At 39.1% G+C, this 26,428-nt stretch overlaps 1 protein-coding gene across 10 annotated transcripts in view; it reads left to right on the forward strand.

Annotated features, from left to right (window-relative positions):
* The window catches only part of FAT3 (FAT atypical cadherin 3), a 333,148-nt gene that overhangs the window by 235,689 nt on the left and 71,031 nt on the right, over positions 1–26,428 (forward strand). For all 10 annotated transcript variants that reach the window (XR_012578991.1, XM_014266195.3, XM_014266196.3 and 7 more), the window contains 4 exons: positions 4,247–4,386; positions 13,756–14,031; positions 15,561–15,771; positions 19,423–23,496. Coding sequence is in view for 9 of the 10 variants with exons in the window: in XM_014266195.3 (XP_014121670.2) it covers positions 4,247–4,386; positions 13,756–14,031; positions 15,561–15,771; positions 19,423–23,496 (4,701 nt within the window). In the remaining variant the exon portion in view is untranslated. The remainder of the gene's footprint in view (positions 1–4,246; positions 4,387–13,755; positions 14,032–15,560; positions 15,772–19,422; positions 23,497–26,428) is intronic.

The following is a 26,428-nucleotide window of genomic DNA, read 5'->3' on the forward strand; positions in this document are numbered from 1 at the left end:
CACAACTTAGAGTCTGTTGGCTCAGAGGTGTCTCAGTTCAATTTCCTGAAATCTCTTACTTAACTGTACTATACCATCTGTTAAACTGAAAATAAAGACTCTTTTAGAGAGTTGTAGTGAGGGCCAGTTAATAAGATCTTTTGTACCAGGGGCTGTTTCTACAGCTGTACCAAAAGCAGCTGGAATTGGAAAATTGTATATAAACTATAACACAGTATTAGATGACATTAAAATTGCTAGTTCTAAAAGTTACTAATTCTAAAAATGTAATGCTTTTGAAAAAGCATTAAGATCAACCTCGAGAAAGTAAGGGTGGAAGTCATCTCACTGAAGTTTAGGTGTCTGAAGTGTAGACGTAACTATCTGCTAGCTGATTTTGGGAATCTTAACAATCAATTGGAGAGAAAAAGTGGATGAATTTTTTTCTGAATGAATTTTTACCATTCCAACATGATAAGTCTTCTCATCCAAGGACAGCATTTAAAGTAGATGTGGACTTTCCATAAAATCTTATTCAATGTGCTTCAGTCTAATCAGATTATTTTAAGGGAAGTCTTTAAACTGTATTGAAGATGTATCAGCATTACATTTTAGCCTGAAATGATACCAGAGACAACAGCTAATCCACATCTCTCTGGGGTTATTCAGTATTGAAATGCTTTCTCAGGACAACCTGTCTAGCCAGATTGTCAGTGCAATCATCTTGCTTTCTTTGTCACTGATTTTCCCAAAGTGCCTGAGTAACTCGCACTGTATTATCTTAATTTGAAATATTTCTTTCCTAATGCAATTGCAAGCACATTAGCAAAGACAGCTTCTACGTATCTTGTATCTGAAAGCAGGGTTTAGTAGACAGTAAAAAGGAAAGTATGTGCCAAATGCTGGAAAGTGGAATAAGTAATTAAAATTCACATTAATAAAACTGAGTGGCTGAACAAAATGCCATCGTCCTTAGCCCTCTTTCATCTGAAGATTGTGATCAAAGAAACTATTAAATGGACAATAGTAAAATCGTTAAAAGTGATGCTGTGGCAGCTTATGGCACTGCAGACAAGTTCCCTTCCAAAAGATTGGTACAGACAAAATGTCAAGCTTTCAGAAACAGCCTCCAGCACCCAGAAGCCAGCACCTTCTCAGCTGACACCTCCCAGGGCCTCAGCCTCCAACCTCTCCATGGGCACCTTCGGATAGAAGTGGTTTCATGTGGAGTTCCCAGCTGCAAGAGTTTTAAAGAGAAGACTCCTGTTTGTTTTTACATGAGAATGATACCTCTCTCTTACTGCAACTCAGCACCTGTCTTTCAAAATGATTGTGGTGAATGCTTCTAATAGGCCTTGCATAGACTTAACTTCATAGTAGGCCTTGTACAGACTTAATACATCTGTAAGACTCTAAATGTTTAAATTCTATAGCATTTTAATGTAATTCATTAATTCATCAGTGTTTAGTGCAGCTTCAGAAACATTTATCATATGAGGTCCTGTTTGGAGTGTATACAGAGGCCGAGGAGCAGCACAAACCATTTGCAGACTGCTTCTCGTACTGCAGATGAGAGGCAGGACCCAATGTCTCAGGCAGTATTCCCAGAAGTTCATCCAGCTGCGTGGTTCTTCATCTGACCATGGTCTGTTAAAATGTAGAAGACTGAATCATGAATAATTCAGGGTTTCACTCCAAAATAGATTATAATCACAAATCTCACAGCAGGATGTTCTCTGATCCATCTCTGCCTCAGTGTTTGATGCAATTTCTGCCTTGTTTAATAGAAAACGATTCAATGTAAAATGAACTGCATTGCCTGGTTAGTTACAGGCTGGGGTAGCTGGCAACCAAGATTAATTTGTTTGTCACTAGACCGTTTTGGAAGATGTGAATGATGTATAAAAAATTCACATGATGGATTCAGTTCTTCTTTTAGGGGAAGAGTATGCTTCACTTAATGGAAGTGGCTTGAAGAAGTTGGTCTATTTGCAACAGACTATGTGGTGCCCTGAAAACCCAGCTCTGATGTAGCAGAAAGTCATTTAAAACAGTTTTTGCTAATCCTTCCATGTTACTTCTTGGAAGTTTTAAAGGCAGGTTTTTTTGGAAGTGTGTGCCAGTTGATAGCATATAATTTTTGATTGCTCATTAAGATGATTATTAAGCATCTCAAAGTATAGACTTGCACTTTGTTTTCATGGTTATCAGTATGAAACATTCCCTTTGTGAAGTGCCTACTGTCCCAAGGCTAGTTTCATTTCAGCTGAGATTTCCTTGCATGAATCTCAAGCTCTTTTCTTCAAAGGAGGTTTTCATGGTGCAATTTTTCTCAATTTTTCTCAAGTAAATCAATTTAAAACATTAATTGGGAGAAAGAAACTTTTTCTTCCAGACTAACTTTAAATAAAAAAAAAGAGCACTGAAGATATAATCAATGTCCAAATACCTTGCTATTACTTAAATATCAAGGACAGCTTGCAGAATGAGGGCAAGGAGTAAGCAATGTTTCTATCTGCCATAAATGACAACAGGACCAGTGGCAATGTTTTCCTGGAAAACCACAACTTCATCTATTAGGCTTAGACATATGTATGTATATACATCTGTTTAACATATGGAAATCTGATGGCACATCTGAAATTACTACATTTAGATCACTTCAGTGGCCAGAAGTTCACCAATACTTCCTTTCCTCTGCAGCAATCACCTGCATTATTATTTTTCCTTCCATTTTCTTTTATCCATCTCTGAATGTCTTTCAAGGCAAAAATGGACAGAGCAGTGCTTCTTCCACCTTCCTCTTTCTTTGCAATAGCCTGTGCAAGAGGTAGAAGTGAAGCTTCCTTCACATTAAGGAATTCAGGGGCTGTGATTTTGCTGTGTTACCTCCTAATCTTCAGCTTCTTTAAATGCCAAAACATTCTTCTCTCAGTGAATGCATGACTGCTTCTGAGAATAATGCCAGTTCCTGTTCAGCAAACCATGCAGATGGGAGAGCATGGAAGACTCTTCTCTTCCCTATTCAGTCCCCAGCCCTAAAATTTTCAGAGCCATTTTGTGACACTACCAGCCATTCACTTGTATCTCTCTTTATATATATTTCACCAGAGCTAAGTCAATAGGATGGATATTTTTCTACCTGTGGACCTCATCTCAAGAGCTTTCAGCAGCTGTCACACAAGTCTCATAACCAGTGGGGTTTGAAAGGCTTTTTGTCTCTGTGGAGTAGGGCTGGCATTGAATTGCTGTGTTATGAATATAGCTTAAGAGTTTGTCTGTCAGCAGTGTTGTGTCCCACCTCTCCCTGTCCCTAGCCTCCAAAAATTTCAGACTCAACTAATACTAAATTACACTTCATAGATGAGTAAGCAAGAAAACAGCTTATCAGCAGGGAGTGTGTGCTGCGCTTTTGAAAATAATGAGTGGTTCAAATTTATAAACTGCAGCTGTGGCTGACAAATCTTGTAACCCTTCAATCTGAAATTATATTTGAGGTTATATTATTTATAGCCTTATTTTACTTGTTAATAGATTTTTTTCTTTTCTTTCTTTCACTCAGTACTCAGGAGGGTTTTCCCACTGCTACAGCATTTAGTGTGTGACAGGAAAGGGGGATGTTGGTATTAGAACAGTGCTTTGTGAGAGGTTTTTTGCACTGGAAAGAATTTAGGTTGTGTATCCTTTCAGATCTATGTGAATAATTCTTAAAACACTGGAAGGATTTGACCTTTGCTGCCAGTAATATCGTTGTCCTTGGTATTACCATAAAAAATCTCTATTTTCATTTCTAAAATTTATTATAATTGTAATTTTTAAAAACTCAGATGATGGTATTTGCACCCAGAAGTATCAGTGATAATTTCCTGAAAATAAAATTTGTAGAATAAAACCCTCTTGAAATGACTTTTGTACAAAAAGATAATTATTCTTGTTCATTATTTAAACCACAAGGGCACACATCTTAGGGGCGTATAGCCATTTGATTATTTTTATAGATTCAGCTATAGTTTACTTAAATGTACTGTTAGATTTTTATTCTTTCTTTTTGGCAATGCATTCCAGTGATATCTGCTTTTCAATATACAAACTATGCTTTGAAATATAAATGACTTATGAACAAAGAGGTATCACTAGATGTGCTGTGTGTGCTAAGAGAGGCCATTAAGATGGATGACACTAAACAGACACGCCCACTTTTAGGAATACTTGCAATGGAAGTTTTCAAGAAATGGCTAATTTGATTGTGTTTTTGTGCAACAATTAGGAGGGAATTACGATAGTTCTTTCGACGCCTATAAGGGAGTGGGCACGATTGTCATTGCAAAGCCCTTGGATGCAGAGCAGAGGTCAATGTATAACATGACTGTGGAGGTCACCGATGGAACAAACATTGCCACAACTCAGGTAGAATATCACATTCCTTTCTTGGCAAGTTATTCATTTGTTGCTGGAATGTATATGCTATAAAAATTATTAATTTTTCCATTCAGGTGAAACCTCATCCTTTGAGAGCACCAATAACTAATGGAGGGGATATTTTTCAGAGCCTTTCCATCTGGCTGTAAAGAATCGGCTGTTGAATGTTTCAAAGCATTATTTCTCCTTTTGTTCTCTTCCTGCTCACATGAAAGTAATTTGCCTTCCTCCAGCTGAGGGAGTCCCTACCACAGGCAGCAAAGCCTAGATTTTGACAATTGCATCTCCCCATAATGGTCCAAAATACAATAGTGCTTCCATGGTCAGGGAATATTGCTATTGATTGTGTTAAATGGAGTTTATACCTCTCATCCTCCGAAGACCCAAAAGTGGGACGCAAGATCAATTGTTCAGAAAAGAGATTGTTCAGAGGCAAAACTTAAAATTCAAAGAATCCTTCCTTTAGTGTCACTGCCTGTGATTACACTGTCTTCTGCCAAGCAGCCCTGCTGAACCTTTTAAAACCGGGCATGCTTATCAGGCTCCTTGCCTTTAAAGTTGGGTCAGATAAATGTGATGGGCTGGGGCAATGCTGGCTCTGACACCTCTTTGTAGGAGACACCCTGACACAGAGCCCAGGTGTCTGTTCAGTGGGAACCAGTCTGGAATTGGGTCATGGCACAAGGACAGGGACTCTGAGGTCCCGAGGACGCCAGGAAGACTTCAAACAGCAAAATCCTTTGATATGAGGTGGAGTTGTGGGCTGTGCATTACTTAGGGCCTGAAATTCTACATCTGAGTTACTCCCCAAGTGTAAATGAAAAAAATACGTTTGTTATGTTATTTCCTTTTTTATAATTCAGAAGGAAAGCCGGAACATTTTTATGTTTACATATATGCATGCACATGCAGATGCTTCTGTTGTACCTTGCCTTTTTGCTCAAATGCTTTGGATGTAAATGTGTATTCAGTGAACCACAACACCAGCTTTCCTAAGAAATTGTTAAATCATTGAGTGCTTTCTCAGTCTGAATTCATACTGTTTATACCCCAGCCCTAAAAGGTCTGATATTTTCTCCCAGTAATCCCCCCTTGGTAAGAAAACATCAGCTGATAGTAAGTTAGGTGGTAGGAAATCCAGTGTTTTCCCTGCCAGTTCCAGAATTAATTGCATCTCTGCTAAAAACATCCCTTAACTTTAAGCTTGATTATATTTGGCCCATGTTCCCTGTTATGCCTTTCTCTGCTCAATTAAGGAACTCTTTAAAAAACACTATTTTCTCCTCAGGAAGGCACTTACTCACAATACTCAAATCACCTCCCAGTCTTCTGGTAGACAGGCAAAGGAGAATGACTGACCTCTTTATGTTTCCTTTCCATTTTCTTCAACTCTTGAGTAGTTTTTTGGGGTTTTTTATGCTGTTTTTCAATCTTGGCTACACTCTTAGTCCACATTTTAGATGGTGTTGAATGCCTAATGTGACCTTTTTTCTTTCTTGCAAACATTTCAGCCAAAAAAATATTAAAAAGCTTAGGGAATTTCAAACATGCTGGATTAAAGTAATTTCTCTTTTCATGGATATTGCGTTTATTGTTTCTGCTGCTTTTGATTTAATAAATTGACCTATATAACAGTCCTCAAAACCTAGTTGGATGAAACCCTTACATTTTTAATTAAAACATATGGTAAAAACATATTTCAGTAAAGCTGTTGCGTTCTAAAAGAAGCCTGAGCATTCTTTTTAACAGCGATGTGACCCATTTAGGAATGTAAGATAGTCTCAGATTGCAAGAGTGTGGCATTAATAATCACTGGTGTGTACAGACCCTTCCCTCCCCCACCTTCTCTCTCTGTGGATACTGTTTAATTTTTAATGGTGACCAAGGCATCTGAGCATGTTTTTCTTTTGGTCTTCACAGCAGAGATTTCAAATGAGATTGTTATCTGAAAACTGACAGAATGATGGCCTTCGTATTTATTGCTCCATTTTGCAAAGGTTTCCTACTTTATTTTTGGCTGTACTTTGGAGCCTTTGATTAGCTTCCTCATCTTAATTTTCTCTGAGGAAAATAATAAAAAAAATATAATACTGATTGGTTTAATTTAAAAATGTCATAGAATAGATCATTTATTGATAGCTCTCAGTGGACTTATTCTGAGTTTTGACAAAACAACATTTTAACTATTTTGTTCTATGTACATAGTTCCACCTGCATTTTTGACTGTAGCTGCAGGACGTTATGGTAGAAGACGAATCAGGTATAAAGCAATTTTGAATAATAAAATAATTCAAAGGCCCCCTCAAAGTATGATGGTTTATTATGAAACAGCTGATGATCACCATGTGCAATGAAACACTCTTGCTTTTTATTTCACCCCAGCTGTTTTCCTTTATCTCTTCTTTTGTCTGTTATACAGTTGGAGATGGTAAAATACAGCATAAAAATGCCGAAGATTTTTGTTTGGGTAACGTGATCCCTGGCATGGACTTGGTGAAGTTTCTTCAGCAGTGTTCCTGCATGCCTTAAACTCCAATGAACTGTTCACTTCCTTCATGCCTTACTGTGCCCATGGTTCATTACTGTACCATGAGAGGAAGGAAATAATTTTGATTTAAAAGTTTCATCTGTTGTAATAATGGTTCCCTGTTGCGAAAAGAGGCAAAAAGAACATAAGGAGTACTAACCAAAAAAAAAAAAAAAAAGTTGCAAATTTTCTTTGTCACTAAAAGCCTACTTGTTTTGTGCATGATCAAGGTTTCCAAAAGAAATACATTCTCCAAAGTGAGAACCAAAGTGCCAGGACTTGTTGAGCCACTGCCGCTCACCATGCTGCCCATCCATGTAAGCCTGAACCATCCAGCAGTTGGGATGGGAAGGGATGGAGAAGGAAAAATACAAAGAAATTTTGACTTGTTTGATTTATATATTTGAAGTGTAGGTATAAAACTTCAGTCACGGTGATTAACTTCTAGAATGGCTAAGTCTCCTGACTTAGCCAGGGAGAGCTTTTGCTTTTTCCCTTTCTTTTATCCATCATTGCTTGAGGCCATGCAGTCATTTATTAAAGGCTGAAGGAATACATTTGCTCCAAATTCCCACGAAACACAACTCCTGCAGCTGCTGTTGGCCTTGCAGAGGGGTTGGGGCTTCTGTATCCCCTGTGTGGAGAGAGCTGGGGCAGTGGCTCTGTGCGGTGACTCTGCTCCCTGCCATGGCAATTGCCTCCCTTTGGCCTGCAAAAGAGTTTGGTGCCCTTGCTTGAGAAGAGATTCCCCACAAGGAATCGTTTTAATGGCATTTAAATGCCTACTCCTGCCACAATTTTGACTCGGAAACATGAGAAATTCTCCTGGTCATGAGTCAGGTTTATCCGAAATCCCTTTTTTTACTGAACAACTCAGATCTTTTACACACAGGCACAACAGAGGAATAGAATCACATTTATTTGCTTATTTGTAGTGCATACTCTTGAGCTTTGTTAAAATACCCACAGAAGCAGAGTACGGGGTGGGGGGTGGGGGGATCATTGAACTATCATTTGAGTTATTATTATGTTTCACTTTTATTGAGAATGTTGTCCTAGCAGATAATTATATTTTTGTAAGAACAGCCTCTGGAATGAGGCTGTTCTACTATATGAAAAAGATTATTTTACTCCTTATTTTCCTGCCTCCTTCTTCTTCTTTCTCTTCATTGTAACTGCTATAGAAAAGATGTGTTAGAGCATGAAGGCTGTTGCCTCCAAGCTGGGAGGCAAAAGGCACTTCAGTTTCACTTACTGCAAAACCAGTAGAGTGGGCACTCAGGGGGTAACATGCACTTCCCTCTGAAGAGTTTTTGCAGATCCAGAGATGTTTCCTTACAATACCCTCTGCTGAAGCCAGCCAGACTGGAAGAACAGACAGAAGTTACTGCTCATTGCCCCTTTCTGTCTCCCCTTGCAGAAGGTTTTGGAATTTAATTTATTCTTGTGCTGAGGATTGACTTTTAACTCTGAGTTTCTGTCTCACCTTTTCTTTGCAACATTTTCTTAAGAGGAGCTGATCAGTCACCCTGAGTGAGGGTGGTTCTCTTAAATGAATGGCGAAATGCTCTTCTTTGAGGACCATGGCCAAAACGTAGATAAGACATTAGAGCCTGCCAGGAGCAGTTCTGGGCTGTGAATTCTTCTAGGGCAGAAAAAGAGACATGGAGATTCAATTCAATTTTTCACTTTTGCTCTGTTGAACATTTCCTCCAAACTGTAACCACTCCTTGTTTTGTTTTTTTTTTGTTTTGTTTTTTTTTTTTTACATCTAGTAATCTCAACGCTGCCTTGCCTGTGAAGCAAAAGATTTTTCTTTCAATTTTAACATAACACAAAGAACACAGTAAAATAAAAATAAGTAGCCACTGATGTTGGTAGGGAAGCTGAATTTTTGTGTTAAAGTTGGAGTTTGGAGGAAAGAAAAACTTGTCAGGAAGTAGAAAATAAAGCTATGTGGTATCACTGTTGAAAGCAGTATTAAAATAGGTTTCAAAACCTATGCAGAAGGGTAACCTCAGTTTAAATAATTCAAGCACTTAATAGGTTGTACTACAACACAGTGCCAGACTAAGCAATTAGCCAAGCAGATTCTTCCAGCTTCAAATGTCTGTAAAGCAGCTGCTGGCATTTACCCAGCTTTCACTCAAATATGTCTGTGCCTAAACCAAAGGTATTTGTTATGGGCAACATTAAAAACAGCTTTGGAGACACTTCCTGCATTAGATTTTGTCCTGCTTTGATTTGATTGTATTTCTGTAGGCCTTTCACTTACCATTTTGAGTACAAAGTCTTTGCTAATTTGTAATCTTGGAGGGCTGTGATTCCTTTATTTGAAACTTGTTTTTACTGTGGGAAATAGGAAGTGAGCAGGGAGAAGCAAATCTTTTATAGTGAGGAGCTTGTTCAGACTATAAATTAGGCTCCACACAATGGCCACAGAAGGAGGCAAGCCTGCCTTTCTGAAGCCCACAATGCACTGGAAAAGATATGGGCTTTCAAGGAGAACCAGGCAGAGACAGGTTTGCTGCATGTTGGCTTTATGAGCGTGGAAAAAAAAGACTTGCAGCTAATGTTTGTCAATGAAAAGTAGTTCAGTCAGCAGTCTTGAGCAGTTGTCAGCAAAGAGGAATCCCTACACAGCAGCCAACAAATAGTAAACATTTCCATTCGTCACCTTTTGGAGATGTGTTGGGAAACTTTTAAAGCTTGGCTTTGATTGTGCACAATGGGTATTGTCACAGCTTAACACCCTGGGCACCTAAGCAGTAATAAAGTATATTTATGCCGCACAACTCATTCTTGCCATATCTTCCAACTGGGAATAAATATGTAGAAAATATTGAATTACATAGGCATTGGGAGTCTTTGAGTCACTTCAGTAGTGTGGCTCTTGATTTGAGGTCAAAGATGTGCTACCAGCTGGCTAAAGCATAAGACTTCAAGGACCCTTTTGCTGACCCTTTTAAAGTCTATGGAAATTTGCCAATAGTTCCACGATTTTATGCCTGAGGTTGGCAGCCATGAAATGAATTTGAGAAACTTTCCTCATATTAACAGTCTGGTGGCACTCAGTTTACTTAGCTTCATGTATGTTTGTAGGTTCAGGTTTTCTGTGAGCCTGGTGTTCATGTCAGTGTCACATTTTCCTTCCTGTCTTTTTCAGTAGCATCTTACTAGAAGTTATCCTGCTGGAGTAGCAAATCTGCATAGGAAGAATGGCATTTTAAGGTGACCCAATAAAAGGGCTCAAAAATAAGCTGAAAACACTTTCTCCAGCTTTACCACTGCACTTCACCTGGGATTTGGTAACCTTGTTGCAGGGCATTGTTTTCCTGGGCAAAATACAGGGATGATAGTCACTTGCTCGTCAGAAGTGTTGGAAGAACTAAGGGACTAATAGCTATTCTAAATGGGACTAAAACTCCATTTTCTTTTACCTGGTTTTGTTTAAAGTAACTCCCAAGATAGCTCAATTTTTAAGAACATTAAAGAATTCCATTTATAGGTTTAACAGAGCTCTGTATAATCAGTATTCCCATATATAACTTAACTTTCTTTTGTTGCAAGGAAAATACAACCCCCTCTATTAAAGGAGAGAAATGTTAAAATTCCATTTGACTCTCGGGGATTTTGAGGGACAGCTGAGAAAAATTAGAAATACTCTTAACTGCTTAAATAGAAGAAATTGTGAATCAATAATGACTTCTTTATTCATTAGCATTTCTAACCCATCGCCTTCCGTCTCCAGATGGAAGTGGCTGTTGAAGTGCAAAGTATGTAATAAATAATGTGTATTTCAATGTAGATCACTTGACAAATCATTAAAATACAAATCTTCCTCCCTCATCTCTAGGGAGGAAGATGCCTGCCACTTAAACAGGCACTTGATCAGTCTTACAGTAGATTTGAAGTGAAAGAGAGAAAAGAAAAAGAAAGAAAAATTAGGGGTTTTTTGGCAATGATCAAAGCAATTTTAAGTGCATAGCTCCCTGTAAATTTGATGACAGTGAATGAGGGCCTCAATTTTTTTATCTTCTCCCTCCATGCCTTGCACTCCCCAAGCATGATTATGTCCGTATGTGTGTGAGGGCAGTAGCTTACACCTTTTTAAGTGGGAAGAAATGCTGCTCTGAGAATCCGTGCTTAATTTGCATGGTCTCATGGGTTACCCTTGGTCTCTGATGCTGATCCTGTCCCACCCTGGTCAGTTTGTGCACTCTACTAAAGGCAAAAATCATGGAGCCATGGCTTGGACAGTCGTAGTGGAAAACTTGGGATGGATAAACCTTTATGTCCCCTTCTGCTTTCTCAGTTTGCCAGTGATCCCAAAAGGCATTAGATATTGTAGGAAGTGAATCACTGCTCTGGAATGATTATATACCATGCAAACAAAATAGTGTGTCACTTCTATAGCAATACTTCTAAGATGCATTGTTTCTGTACATTTCTTTTTATCACCTTCCAGAGCAGCTTCAGCTTGCACACACCAATTTTAAAAATAAATTCACAGATATAAGCCTGTCCCTCATATGGAAGCTTCCTTATTCACATTAGCCTGTGCTGTACTAGCATCAGCAGAGTCAAGCACTCTTGCTGTTTTCAATGCATTTGAAAAGTTTTTACTTCTCTGTTGGACTGCCTAAAATGATACTTGACAAAGTTTTTGGTCATGAATGAAAAACAAAATAAATTATCTGTGTTGATTACCAGTCATGTTATAGTGGTACCTGTCAAGGACTGAGAATATCGAAACTGCTCAACAAAATTTCTCTAAGTATCAAATACTGCTTATCCCCAACTCCTATTGCTTACACTAAAAAAGTGATTCAGCATTGGCTCTGTGTCCCATTATATTAGAGTTCAAGACTTTAATCTTCTCCGCAGGCTTTCTTTCATATGTTACAACTGGTTTCTTCACAAATTTTTAAAACACAGATTTGGGTGGGTTTTTTTCCTCAGTCACATCAGAAACATGTTTGATATATTACAGCAACAATAAAAGTATAAAAAGCTAAGTAACTCTTCATCTTTATTATAGGCCTAGCAATGTGTATTTCCCCCCAATTTTATTGCTATCTGTCCAAGACTGAAGCATAACTTAATATAGGCTTCACTCTGGCGTGCCATAATCTGGTGAAAAGGAAATTGTATGGAATGCAAGTCTTATGCCATTTAACTTACTGAGCATTTTATTTCAGCTGTCTTTTGAACAGTTCCCAGGCTAGTTCATTACAACTGCTTCTTACAACTGCTTATGTTCCTTCTGGTAAAGTATTCTGCAAACCCTCCCACATATCATGGAAATCTAAAGTTTCATTTCTCTCTGAGGCCAACATCTGTTTGTGCAATATTGCAGTCAAAGTATAGCTGTATTTTTTTTCTGTTAAGAAAGTAGGGGTGAACAGGGCTGGATCAAGCAAAACAATAAAGTACTTGCTTTAAAGAGCCAACAAAGAAAATATAATGAGTGATGGGTCAGGTCTCCTAGTCCGGCCAAAGAATCCTGTGTGTTGCCTTTCCCAAGTCATTAATTGGACCATTTCTTATTTCAAAGCCTTTGAATAAAAAGATTGTTCCGTTTTACTTGCTGTAAAATTAGGTTGTGCTCTCACAGGCATATTCTGCAAAAAATACTTTTTGTTTCTAGCACTGTAAAAGAGTCAACTCTTCAGATTTCAGCTTTCAGTTTTACACAGTTTGTCAAAGGTTTTGCTGCCACACTACCCGCAGCAATCTATGGCATACAAAGTGTGGAAAGCACATTTTCCCCAGGGAGTGACTTCTCCAGTGGCAAAGCCCACAAAATGTCATCAGAGCAACACATGCATAACATAACTTTGAAAAGCAAAGCTTGGAAAATAGTTATTCCTACTATTTACCAGAGTCAGCTTGTGATATACTGAAATGGGTGTAATAGGCAGCAAGAGCATCCCCATGGCCTGCTCTGCCCCCTCCTAGCTTCCTTAAGGATCAATACAGAAGCTTTAACGACAGATTTGAGGCAAAGAGCACAGCATTCATTCACATTTTTAGTGTTCTGCCATTCATGACCCTCAACAAAAAGGAGACAAATAGATGTTGGAGGGGGAAGTGAATTAGTTGGCAATAAAGACAGCCATCACTGGCGAAGGAAGAGCAAGGATGTAACAGAAAAACTAATCCTTCTGTGTCACCAGTGCCCTGAGATCAGCTGTCCTGGATGGTACGCATTGATCTGTGTGGGGTGTGCTGGTGTAGTAGTGAGGTTGGGTTTCCTGTGCCCACCTCAAGTGGGGTAAGAGCAATCTGAGGGGTCTCAGCAACTTGAAATCTCCCCTGCTGTCACAATTTGACGTTGCCAGTAAGCCCCAGTGCAATATACTGGGCAGAAAAGAGAGGATTTAGCTGAATCTTGATTCTGTAAAAAGCAGATTTAAGCAACATGACAAGGATTATTTTATAGCTTTATTAGTAGTGAAAGGGAAAGGAAATTATATAATAGTTCTAGAAGTTCCTTGTAACCAAGGCAGTTACAAGGGAGGACAAAACCTTTCTTTGTGACCATTGTAGAAGTGCTTTCCAATCTACAGATTGTGAAAGTATGGGCTTCTTCATCGGGCTCTGAGTAGGTCTTACGGTTAGGAACATTTTACTTCCAAAGCCAAATCCTTTCCATTTCTTTTGATCTGAAAAACAAGAATTTAATATTAAGTAATGTTTCTCACTCCCACCATGCAGCAGCATAACATCTTCAGCTATTCAAAGTAAATTGCATTTCTCTAGGTGCTTATTCAGTAGTCTGACTGGACTTCAATAATTTCAAATGTCCTTTTTTTTATTAACTGTAGGTTCTTATCAAAGTGTTGGATAACAATGATAATGGCCCAGAATTCTCTCAGCCAAGCTACGATGTCACCATTTCAGAGGACATCCTCCCTGATACTGAAATTCTGCAAATTGAAGCTATAGACAGAGATGAAAAGCACAAGCTGAGCTACACTATTCACAGCAGCATCGACACAGTCAGCATGAGGAAATTCAGAATTGATCCCAACACTGGGGTTCTCTATACAGCTGAGAGATTAGACCACGAAGCTCAAGATAAGCACATCCTTAATGTCATGGTAAGAATGCAGTCATGGCTGCTTCAGGGACATGCATGGAGTAGGCTTCTCTTGAGTGAAGGACTCTGCAATAAGTAGCCACTAATTTATTCTTGCCTGCCCTGCTGTGTATTTATTTCGCAGTTTTTATTTCAGCTTTTTGGGAAACTATTGTGAATCCATTGTATGGAATGTGATATGATTCTCTATCTCAAGGGAGAGCAAGCAGGTAATTATTTAATCTCTTGGCAACTGGTCCTCTCCCTCAAGGTAATTTTCAGAGTTTCTGAAGTGAGGCTGAAAGTTATTTGAGAAGTTATTCACTGGGAGATAACTGCTTTCTTGCCATGGAGAATGCTACAGCCTTTCTGAGTACAAGCCTCATTTATATATTACTTTTATAGACTTATTTCAGTACATAAACTGTTGATATACAAAATAGCTTTCCTTTATCTACATTTCCAAATCTTTGGGTATGCAGAAAAAAGTTAATTGCCAATTTTTGCTTGGTGTGTCTAGACTACAGAACATAAATCTGTCTGTTTTCAAGTGGAGATTGTATATCATGGACATAATCTTTAAAAAAAAAACAAAAAAAAACCAAACCAAAAAGATTATGTTAGTTTAAACGTTGGAGTCCACTATTTTCTTTAACTACTTAAGACTTCTGCAGCAGAGGCCTTCTAAGAAATTGCTCATGGTGTGTTAGGTACGGGGGCAGCTTTGGCAGGGCACTTAGGAAGCAAAAAGCTGCTGTGAGATGCAGCAGGGAGCAGCTGAGTGTGGTCTCTGCTCACAGAATAAAATGTTGCAAGTCCTTTGGCAAGCAGACTAAGAAATAGCTATAAACTAAGAAATAGCTATAAATTGAATCACAGAAACATGGCCAAGAGAGGTAATCCTCTGGTGCTTGGTTTTGATCTCCACCTTATACAATAGGTCTTTTCCTCTGTTTAAGAACCAAAATTTTCAGGAGATAGTGGTGGCAGGATTATCAGTGGAGCAGTGCTGAGGTATTTTGAGTGGGATTGAGACAGGTGTGGTAACTTACACCTCTGTTGACAGTTACCAGCATTTCATAAAATGATTCCTGCTCTGTTTACTGTTGATATGATCATCTATGTATATAATCATGAAGTAGTCCATTGGCAGCTACAAGCACTAGACAGACATGCTTATATGCTGTAAAGAAGGCAATAGCAAGATAAAGGCATGATCATTCAGCAAATATTGATAAAAAAGGAAATTCTTGAAAATCTCTACCAAAATTTAAGATCTCATGTGGTTGCCGCTTCAAAAATTCATGTCATGATGAGTTAGTTGCAATACATTTTCTCACAAGTGAAAAAAATGTCGCTAACTTCTTTCCTGTTTCTTTGATTTTAGTATCTGTCATCCCGTGTGTGAATGTATTTCAGACTGCTCTTTGGGACAAATGGACTTTTTTACTGTATTAAATAGAACTGAAAGTAGTATTCACTCAGATGAGTAATATTTGGGAAGTTTTACTAGATGACTGTCAAATTGTATGTTATGCATTTGTTCAATAGGTCCGAGATCAGGAATTCCCTTACAGAAGAAACCTGGCCAGAGTCATCATAAATGTGGAAGACTCCAATGACCACAGTCCCTACTTCACCAGCCCATTGTATGAAGCCTCGGTGTTTGAGTCAGCAGCAGTTGGATCAGCAGTGTTGCAGGTCACAGCTCTGGACAAAGACAAAGGAGAAAATGCAGAGCTTATCTATACTATTGAAGCAGGTTAGGACCGAGCCCAAAAATGAAGTATCATGGATCATGCCAGACAGGCAACAGTGATGTAATGGTCATCTGTCTTGACACACAGTTCAGTTTCTTTGGTCTACTTTCTCCTGTACAGACGGGCAAAGGAGACACCTTGTTCTTGTTGTTGTTTTGTTGTTTTTTTTTTTTTTTTTTTTTTAATTTTATTCTGAAGCTACTATACCCAAAACCTTTCAGAACAATTTCATTCTGGAACAGGTTGCCTGAGAGAGGGAGTCTCCTTCTCTGGAGATGTTCAGAACCCCACAGGATCTTGTGCAACCTGTTGTAGGTGAACCTACTTTAGATGGAAGGTTGGTCCTGATGCTCTCCAGTAGTCCCTTTCTAGTCTAGTCATTCTGCTATTCTGTGGCTGTTTCATTTTCACCAGATGGCTGCAGAGCCTGTTACCTCTAAGTCATTGGTTCAAAGCCATCACAGAAGATAGTTATTCAAAACTGCAGCCAGTGACTTGTTTTCAGGGTTCTGATTTCAGACTAGTGTACAGTGGATCCTCCATAAAAAAAATGCCACAACAGCTGGTATGTCCTGATATCTTTGCCAGTGTTCAGACCAGAGAAGCACAGACTGAGAACAGGGCTATGATAAAACTTTTGCCATAGCATTTTAATGGCACAAGGTCTCTTTGAAACTAAGAGAGGGCATGATGATACCAGGTGAAAATTGCTTTTGCAGTTAAATGCTGTATATTTACATTCAGCACATAATCTATACCAGCAAAAGCATTCTTCTGCTGGTGCAACAGAACAGTATATCTCTGACACACATGAGAAGGAATGTAAATTTCTCTGGGTCATATGAGCCTGAAGTTAAGAATTATCTTTGAGAGAAACCGTTGACAGATATATGAGGGAGATGCCTGGAAAAAGAGAGAAAGAATTAGAAATTTGTGACCTTAGAATTTTGTAATGTTTTATTTCTACTTAGGGGGCTTTACTCATAATATGAATCTTTACACTGTAGCACTAGCAAAACTTGAAACTTATATTTCCATAAAAAGAAGTCACAGGCACTTCAGATTATACTCACATTAGGCAGATCACAAGCCTTTACCAGCATTAGGCTCTGATCCTACTGGATCATTATTTATTCCTATATTATTATAAAGACTTGTTCCCAGCTAGGATGGCTCATGTCAATTAGGAACAGGCTAAATGACAAATAACTAATGACACAAGAATATCTACACCATCTCATACTGATTTAGCTTTGTATAATTCAAGCTCACCTTAAATTAGGATGTTATAACCTGAAGTTTAGAGAAGACCCAAGGAAGATTTTTTCTGTCATTATCTTGTATGCTCTGTGGAAGGAGATTACCTTCAGCAAACCAGAAGGTGAAGTCTTTTGCAGCTGAAAGTGTTGAACTTAGAATGAGGAAGATGTTAGCACTCCAAAGCAAATATTTCCTTTATGCACTGCATTTGTTCTTAGCAGTTATTTCTCAGTATTCTCAAGCAGCCTTTAGCTTAAATTAGGGGCAATCTTACACGTGCCCAGACAGGAAAACACTGTCCTTATGGAACAAATTCTGAGCAGACTAGATCAACTTCCTGGGGCAATGTTTTTCAAGACTATTCCTAGTTTTTTCCTGACACCTTATTACTATTATGGGTTCCCAATCATCTAGAGGTGCCACCACAATGTAAAGAGCATCCTGACATCTAAGGAGTATTTTTCCAATTACACTGGTAATAGAATCCTACATGATGCAGGAAGGAAAATATTATTATTAGAAAAGATGCTTTAGCTATTAGATGATTTCTAGAGACTCTCTTTTTCATTACAGCCTGTTTCTGTTTCATCATGAGCTCTTTCTGCAATGTCAGACCTCAAACTTCCATTTACTGTAAGCCTCACACTCCTTCAGTTTCATTATCCATAGATGTCCCAATCTCAGGTGACTCAAAATTCAGTATTCTGCTGCTGAATATGATCCATAAAAGTTGAGGATATTGATTTTAACTGCAGAATTCAAATTGTACACAGCCCTTTGATTCAGGGGGATTACTCACCACATCTTACAGTACTCTGAAGAGAGGAATTGGTAAAGAAAGTAGTTTTTGTGTAATTTCATAAGAAATTCCTAAAGGAGAAGAACCAGCTCTTGCCTTGCAGGAGGCAGTCAGTGGCTCAAAATTATTTGTATTAGCAAGCACTGACAAAATAACAGCAGCAGCATTTGTAGTGTCTGTAAATGTGACAGATGCCATTATTTTTATGAGAATTTGTAGCTCTGGAAGAATCTCACCTCCTGGGTGAATAGCACAACTTTGGTTTAGCTAGTAAACTTTACTGATCTGAAACAAAGGATATAAATAGAAAACCACTACCAGTATTGAACTATATAGAGTAGTATGTAGCTTAAATTAGCCTCCTGAATTTACATCACATAGTGAATCATATCTTAAAAATAGTTCACATTACCTCACTTCATTTAGGATTTCATGTATTTACGCATTCCAGCTACAGCTTACATGTTTATTGCTCTGTGTGCAGCACCCGTAACAATCACTTTAAAAACCCTCTCTTGTGTATCACCTGAGATATATTTTTCTCTCAGCCTTGAATGGATGCTTGACTGTAGATTGGAAACAGTTCTAGATTTGAAGATGTGAATTACAATAGAGGGAACATGGTATAGTGATTGAGATTGCTGTAACTCAATATGCTGTTTGTATTCAGAATCAAAATCAGGAAAAGAGTCTGTATGCTTATATATGCCATTTATATTTGCAGCACTTACTTCAAGCAAGCACTCAGTAAAACAGCAAAATAAGAATTGCCAATTAAAGGTGATCTCTAATTACATGGTAGGAATACATGCAGAAAGTTTTAAATCTGTTTTGCTGAGGAAGAGATTGGCAAAAAGACCAGAAAGAAATAAAGGCCCCCAAAAGTTCTCTGATCCAAGCTTACTGTTTTCACCTTCATGCAGTCAGTGATATCTGTGCTTTCATGTTGTAACAGACATTTCATGGCATTTTCTACTAAATCTCATTCATCTGAATTCATCCTCCTCAGAGATCATATGATAAAACTCTGTGCCACAAGACGCTTGAATCTCTTTTCTATGCTATTTGCTCTGTTGTATTTTTTCTAAATGCCACTTTAACCTTTTTATATTCAGTTCTTTGAGTCTTGAACTACTGTAATCTCCTGTATGGTTTCTTAATATCCCATTCAATTAGGAGCCTGAGTTGTTATCCATTAGTCATGTAATTGGCTTATTAGCCTCTGATCTCATTTCTTTGCCTTAGGTGTACATGTATTTGACTAATTTCTGTAATTTAGGGATGCTTTTCCTTACTTCAGTAGGAGTAACGTGCATGCAGTTCTTGCTCTGGTGCTGGTACTGAGAATCAAGACATAGAGGTAGCAACACCTGAGTTTCTGACGCCTTGAATACCTATACCATCTACTGAGCTCTCTAATTAACAGAAAGAAAGGATGAAAGGGCCTTCAAAGTTCTGTTACATTGGAGGTGTTTTGTTTTTTTTTTTTTTTTATTTAGGTAACCTTTAAAAATGCAGCTTGTTGCTTCTGGTTTAGGTTATCATAAAGTGAGTCATATTTCATTTCTAATCTCATTCAATATCTTTGTTTTAGGAAACACGGGAAACACATTCAAGATTGAACCAGTTTTAGGCATCATTACATTACTCAAGGAGCCAGACTTAACCACAATGGGACAGTTTGTCTTGTCAGTCAAAGTGACTGATCAAGGCTCTCCAGCGCTGTCTGCAACAGCAATTGTGCGGATAACTGTGACGATGGCAGATAACTCCCACCCTAAGTTCACTCTAAAAGAATACCAAGCAGAGGTCAATGAAAATGTGGATATTGGTACTTCTGTCATTTCTCTCTCTGCAATCAGCCAGTCCACGTTAGTTTATGAGGTTAAAGATGGCAATGTTGATGGAGTCTTCACTATAAACCCATATTCTGGAGTGATCACCAGTCAAAAGTCCCTTGATTATGAACGTGCTTCCTCCTATCAGCTCATCATACAGGCAACAAATATGGCAGGCATGGCATCAAATGCCACTGTGAACATTCAGATTGTTGATGAAAATGACAATCCTCCAGTTTTTCTCTTCTCTCAGTACTCGGGCAGCATAAGCGAGGCTGCTCCTGTGAACAGCGTGGTCCGCAGTGCGAATAACAGTCCCCTGGTGATACGTGCCACCGATGCTGACAGCAACCAGAACGCTTTGCTTGTCTACCAGATTGTGGAATCAACTGCAAAAAAGTATTTCACGGTAGATTCCAGCACAGGTGCTATCAGAACAATTGCAAATTTAGATCATGAAACAATAGCCCACTTCCACTTCCATGTTCATGTTAGGGACAGTGGGAATCCCCAGCTTACAGCAGAGAGCCCAGTTGAAGTGACCATTGAGGTAACTGATGTCAATGACAACCCACCAGTCTTCAGCCAGGCCGTGTTTGAGACAGTCTTGCTCCTGCCCACGTATACTGGTGTTGAGGTTCTCAAAGTCAAAGCTTCAGACCCAGATTCAGAGATCCCTCCAGAATTAACATTTAGTATAATTGAAGGCAATATGGACCATTTTTTAATTGACTCAAGCACAGGCGTACTCACCATTAAAAACAATAGTCTCTCCAAAGACCATTATATGCTAATAGTAAGAGTATCTGATGGAAAATTTTATAGTACTGCTATGGTGACAATAATGGTAAAAGAAGCGATGGATAGTGGACTCCATTTCACACAAAATTTTTATTCCACTTCTATATCAGAAAACAGCACCAATATCACAAAGATCGCTGTGGTGAATGCTGTTGGCAACCGCCTCAACGAGCCTTTGAAATACAGCATATTAAACCCAGGAAACAAATTTAAAATCAAATCCACCTCAGGAGTCATTCAGACCACTGGCATCCCCTTTGACCGAGAGGAGCAGGAGCTGTATGAGCTGGTGGTGGAAGCAAGCCGTGAGCTAGATCACCTCCGTGTTGCTCGAGTCGTGGTGAGGGTTTACATTGAGGACATAAATGACAACGCCCCGGTGTTTGTAGGGCTTCCATACTACGCTGCTGTGCAGGTCGATGCAGAGCCTGGCACCCTGATATATCGAGTGACAGCTATTGATAAAGACAAGGGTGACAATGGCGAGGTGTCGTACCTGCTGAAGGAAGACTATGGACATTTTGAAATTGATAGAGGATCTGGCAGTGTCACTTTAAAGGAAGCCTTCAATTCTGATTTGTCTAATATAGAGTACGTGGTTGTCATTCTTGCCAAAGATGGTGGTAACCCATCACTGTCTGCGTCGGTAGAGCTCCCCATTACTATTGTAAACAAAGCAATGCCTGTGTTTGACAAGCCCTTCTATACAGCTTCCGTGAATGAAGATGTAGAAATGCACATGCCAATTTTAAGCATAAATGCAACCAGTCCAGAAGGCCAGGGTATCATTTATATCATTGTTGATGGAGATCCCTACAACCAGTTTAATATCGACTTTGATACTGGAGTTCTGAGTGTCATCAGCCCACTGGACTATGAAATAAATTCTCTTTTCAAGCTGATGGTGCGAGCCAGCGATGCTCTCACTGGTGCTCGCGCTGAGGTGACCGTGGACTTGATTGTTAATGATGTTAATGATAATCCTCCTGTTTTTGATCAGTCAGCTTATAATGCTACCCTGTCCGAAGCTTCTTTGATTGGGACTCCTGTGCTGCAGGTTGTTGCTACTGATGCTGACTCTGACAATAACAAGATTGTACAGTACCAGATAGTGCAGGACACCTTTAACAGCACTGACTATTTCCATATAGACAGCAGCAGTGGCCTTATTTTGACAGCCCGAATGCTGGATCATGAACTCATACAGCAGTGCAGCTTGAAAGTCAGAGCAACTGATAATGGGTTCCCACCTCTGAGCAGCGAGGTTCTTGTTAGTATCTCAATAACAGATATGAATGACAACCCTCCAGTTTTTAACCAGTTAATATATGAATCATACGTGAGCGAACTGGCGCCTCGGGGTCATTTTGTGACTTGTGTACAGGCTTCTGATGCTGACAGCTCTGATTTTGACAGACTGGAGTACAGCATCCTGTCAGGAAATGATCGGACCAGTTTCATTATGGACAGCAAGAGTGGTGTTATCACTCTTTCCAACCACCGCAAGCAGAGGATGGAGCCCATGTACAGCCTGAACGTCTCTGTGTCCGACGGGCTGTTCACCAGCACGGCTCAGGTGCACATTCAGATCCTTGGGGCCAACCTCTACAGCCCTGTGTTCTCACAGAGCATTTATGTTGCAGAGGTTAGAGAAAACGCTGCTCCTGGAACGAAGGTAATCCATGTGAAGGCAACAGACGGGGATTCAGGTGTATATGGCCAGATCAGCTACTCCATAATAAATGACTTCGCCAAGGACCGATTTTTGATTGATGCAAATGGGCAGATTCTGACAACTGAGAGGTTAGACCGTGAGAACCCGCTGGAAAGTGACATTGATATATTCTTGAGAGCCCTTGATGGAGGTGGCAGGACTACGTTTTGCACTGTGAGAGTGATAGTAGTGGATGAAAATGACAATGCTCCAAAATTTATGACAGTTGAATACAGAGCAAGTGTCAAAGCAGATGTTGGGAAAGGTTACTTGGTGACCCAAGTGCAAGCAGTAGATCCAGATGATGGAGCCAATTCCAGAATTACCTATTCTCTGTATAGTGAAGCGTCTGTTTCAGTAGCTGATCTGCTTGAAATTGATCCAGATAATGGATGGATGGTCACCAAGGGTAGCTTTAACCAACTGAAAAACACTGTTCTGTCATTCTTTGTCAAAGCAGTCGATGGTGGCATTCCTGTAAAACATTCCCTCATTCCTGTCTACATCCATGTTTTACCACCAGAAACCATTTTGCCTTCTTTTTCTCAACCCCAGTATTCTTTCACTGTGGCAGAAGACACCCTCATAGGCAGTACTATTGACATTCTGCATGTTTTGCCCAATCAGGGTGCTTTGTATAGCACAGTTAATGGTGAGCTATCTGCAAACAACAAAGACGGGGTTTTCATCATAGAGAAGGACACAGGGCTCATAAAATTGGATAAGAGGCTTGATCACGAAATAAATTCCGCCTTTCACTTCAAAGTTGCAGCTACAATTCAGTTAGACAAAGTAGACATTGTGCTGACTGTGGATGTGGAGGTGAAGGTGTTGGATGTCAATGACAACAAGCCTGTGTTTGAAGCAGCTAGCTATGATGCTGTAATAATGGAAGGCATGCCTATAGGAACAAAACTCATGCAAGTCAAAGCGGTCGATGCAGACTCGAGTGCGAACGGGCAGGTCACGTACACGCTTGCGGTGGAATCGGAGCTGCAGAAGATCACAGAAGCATTCACCATTGATAGCAACAGTGGCTGGATCAGTACCCTGAAGGATCTGGACCACGAAAAGGATTCTGCTTTCACCTTTGCAGTGGTGGCCTCGGACCTGGGGGAGGCTTTGTCCTTGTCCTCAACCACTTTGGTCTCAGTTACTGTGACAGATATAAACGATAACGCGCCTGTCTTTGAGCACGAGGTGTACAGAGGGTCCGTGAAGGAGAGTGACCCTCCAGGGGAAGTTGTGGCTGTTCTTAGCACCTGGGATGAAGACACGTCTGATGTCAATCGGCAGGTTAGCTACCATATTACAGGTGAGAAACAGCTTGCATGCTTTCTTCCTATAACCAGCTTACTGAAGAACTGTGCATGTGTCCAGTTTTACGTGAATGTTTAGCAGGGTTTCAGGTAAATTATCACTGTGAATGAGTCAATTACATTCCTTTTTTTTTTTTTTTTTTACAGAATTTGCAGCAAAGTTGAAAAGAGAGGGAGGAATGTGTGTGTATGTGTCTGTGTTGCTCTCCAAATTTTCCAAGATGAATGCTTCCTGATTTGCTGCAGTGCAATGTAGTGTAGCCATCAACCCATCATAATTGATATGTCAGCTTGAAAACCGTCATGAATTAATGTTTCAAACAAGGGAGAAGGAAAATTTTCTTCTTACAGAGAAAATCCTTTTACTTCCAACCATTTAAATTTCTTTTGAAATAACATTTTTCTTTTTGAGATGGGAAAGTGGATGCCAGAGCTGTTTTGAAATACCACTATTTGGAATAGGGAGCGGGGAGGAGGGGTACAAATGAATTTTACATTACATGGAATGAGGGATGCCATTTATTATCAGCACAGATTTCTGGCCAGGGAAATAGTAATATACTTAGAAGCCCTGGTTAGCTGCCATGGATTGTTATATACAGCATAAGGAAATTTTGATTACATTACTAATACATTTTTCAAACCATGGTGACGTTGCTCTTTCCCATTGTGTATTTATTATCATTCTTTTCACCTAGATTCAGCCTAGCTTTTGTGTGAGTATGTTGAGAGTGATGGGTACTACAGTTATTTTTCTCCTTCCATCTTGCATTGTCCAATAGCTTTTGTTAGGGAACTACTTTTTAACTCCCCCCAATCTTAGCAATTCAAGAGCTATTATTTACTACCTAGTAATAACCAAACTATTGGAAAAGTCCACATTTTTTACACTGGATGGGATTCAACATATATAAGACTGCATGTAGGAAGCAGGCTGTGGGCAAAAATTGCTTAACTAATGGGAAAATAGTTTGTGTATTTTGCTCTGGAGGGTAAAGCTGTTACCCCTTTGTTAGCTACCACAATGAAAATGGCTGTGAGATGGTGTGTAGAGAGAGGTGTGACACCCCAGTTAGCCACAGACTGCCTGTGTTACACATCACAAGTGGCACCATTTTCAAAGCAACCGGAAGAAATTCATTGATTAATTGTACCTTGAAATTTTGGATTCACTTTAAAGATTTGCAGAGACTATGTGTTAATAGTGTAATGTGCTGTATGATATTAGAAGTAGGGTCAAAAGCAGTCCTGTGTGTAAATGTCAGGATTTAGAGGCTCTGGGCAAGGTACATTAGCTGCTGGTGGCCCAGTTCCCACATATGTAAAAATAAATCAGTAGATTTATTTCTCATACTAGAGATTTTGGGATATTTGAAAGAGTTTGGGGATCACAGTCTAGAAAGTACAGTGGGAAATGAAAACCCTTAGGTTTGTAACAAAAATATGTTAGTGTGCTGTGATCATTGACTTTGTTGTGAAGTCTGGCAGTCATCTCATACAATGCATTATGCCTTTAGTTAGGTAGTGTTTTTTCTTCACATACCACTGCTGTTAATTTAGCAAAAATTGGACTTTTGAATAACAACTGTCAGATATGACTCATAAATTATAGATCATTCTGTACCTTAGGTTCTGCCACAGTTCAAAATATGACAGATATTTTGCTGTTCTGTTAGCTTCTGAAAACATTAGATGGCAAAGCCCAAAGCTTTCTTACTATACAATTACTAAAGCACAGAATGGGCTCAGAAATTCCACTTCCTTTGAATATATCATTTGAGCCTGGGAAATGCACAAAAAAGAATTAGATTCTTTTGATTAAAATGTCAAAACATGTTAAAATATAGTTTCACTTACAAAATAGTCTATTCACACTTTACCTCAAGTTGATGTCAGGAAGTGCACTTGTGTATTTCATGGAATCAGATTAGCTGGATGATAATTCAAAAGCTGTGGCTTTCTGGAGGCATTTTGAATTGTAGAAACTTCTGTGAATACAGTAAACTGAGTAAAAATGATACATTAACAAAAAGGAAGAAGACAAACTATGAGACTGTCATGTGTGTTCACCAAAAACAGCTTTGTGAAAATGCATCTGGAGAAAAGCAGCACACAGAAGATAGGTAGAAGAAATCATTATTTATAAGATAAGAGAAATAAATATTCTGGGGCAGATGTGATCACTGAAGAGTCCTTTGTGCCCTTTTAAGAAGTACAAATGCCTATTGCAGTCTTCTCATCAGTCTTGAAAAGGGGTAGATACATTTGTGTGGATAAATAAATTTTCTGCTTGGATTCCTTCAGTTTATGATTGTTTTTCATGATTACTGGCAAGTAGTTGCCATTGTCAAGTCCACTTTCATTTGCATTTGATGGTGAGGGAAAAAAATTTTGCACTTACTCTTGGTTATTTGTAGTTCAGTAGCAGCTGGCGATGTTCACAAAGCAAAAGCACTATACATAAATCTTAATAGAAAATCAATATGAAGTGCAGACAACACAAATGCACTTAGGAAGCAAAGCAGTTTTCTTTTGAAGGCTCATTTGAGGTCATTGCCTATATCATTTGGGGCAGTTTGCCCAAAACCAGGGTTCTTCTGATGTCTAGCCAATCTATACCCAGCCAGATATTACTGAGATTTAAGAATGGCAAACCATGAAAAGCCACCAAAAAAATGTCAGCTGCCAAGACATAGGTACAGTAAAGTGTTTTGTGTTCCTCAGTGATGCTAATTAAGCTTCCTCAGACACATAAAGCTAGGGAGTCAACAGTCTTTAAGCTTGGTTCAGCTGAATACAAGGAAGATGGACAATGTGTTTTGGAAGAAAGAAGTAGTGTTGAACACTGGAGGTCATTTGCTGGGTTGATTGCCCAGCAGGAGCAAAGGTGTGGCTTTTGTTAGTTTTTTATCTTGTATTTGAGATACT

The sequence above is a fragment of the Zonotrichia albicollis genome, chromosome 2 (genome assembly GCF_047830755.1).
Source record: "Zonotrichia albicollis isolate bZonAlb1 chromosome 2, bZonAlb1.hap1, whole genome shotgun sequence".
Classification (NCBI taxonomy): Eukaryota; Metazoa; Chordata; class Aves; order Passeriformes; family Passerellidae; genus Zonotrichia; species Zonotrichia albicollis.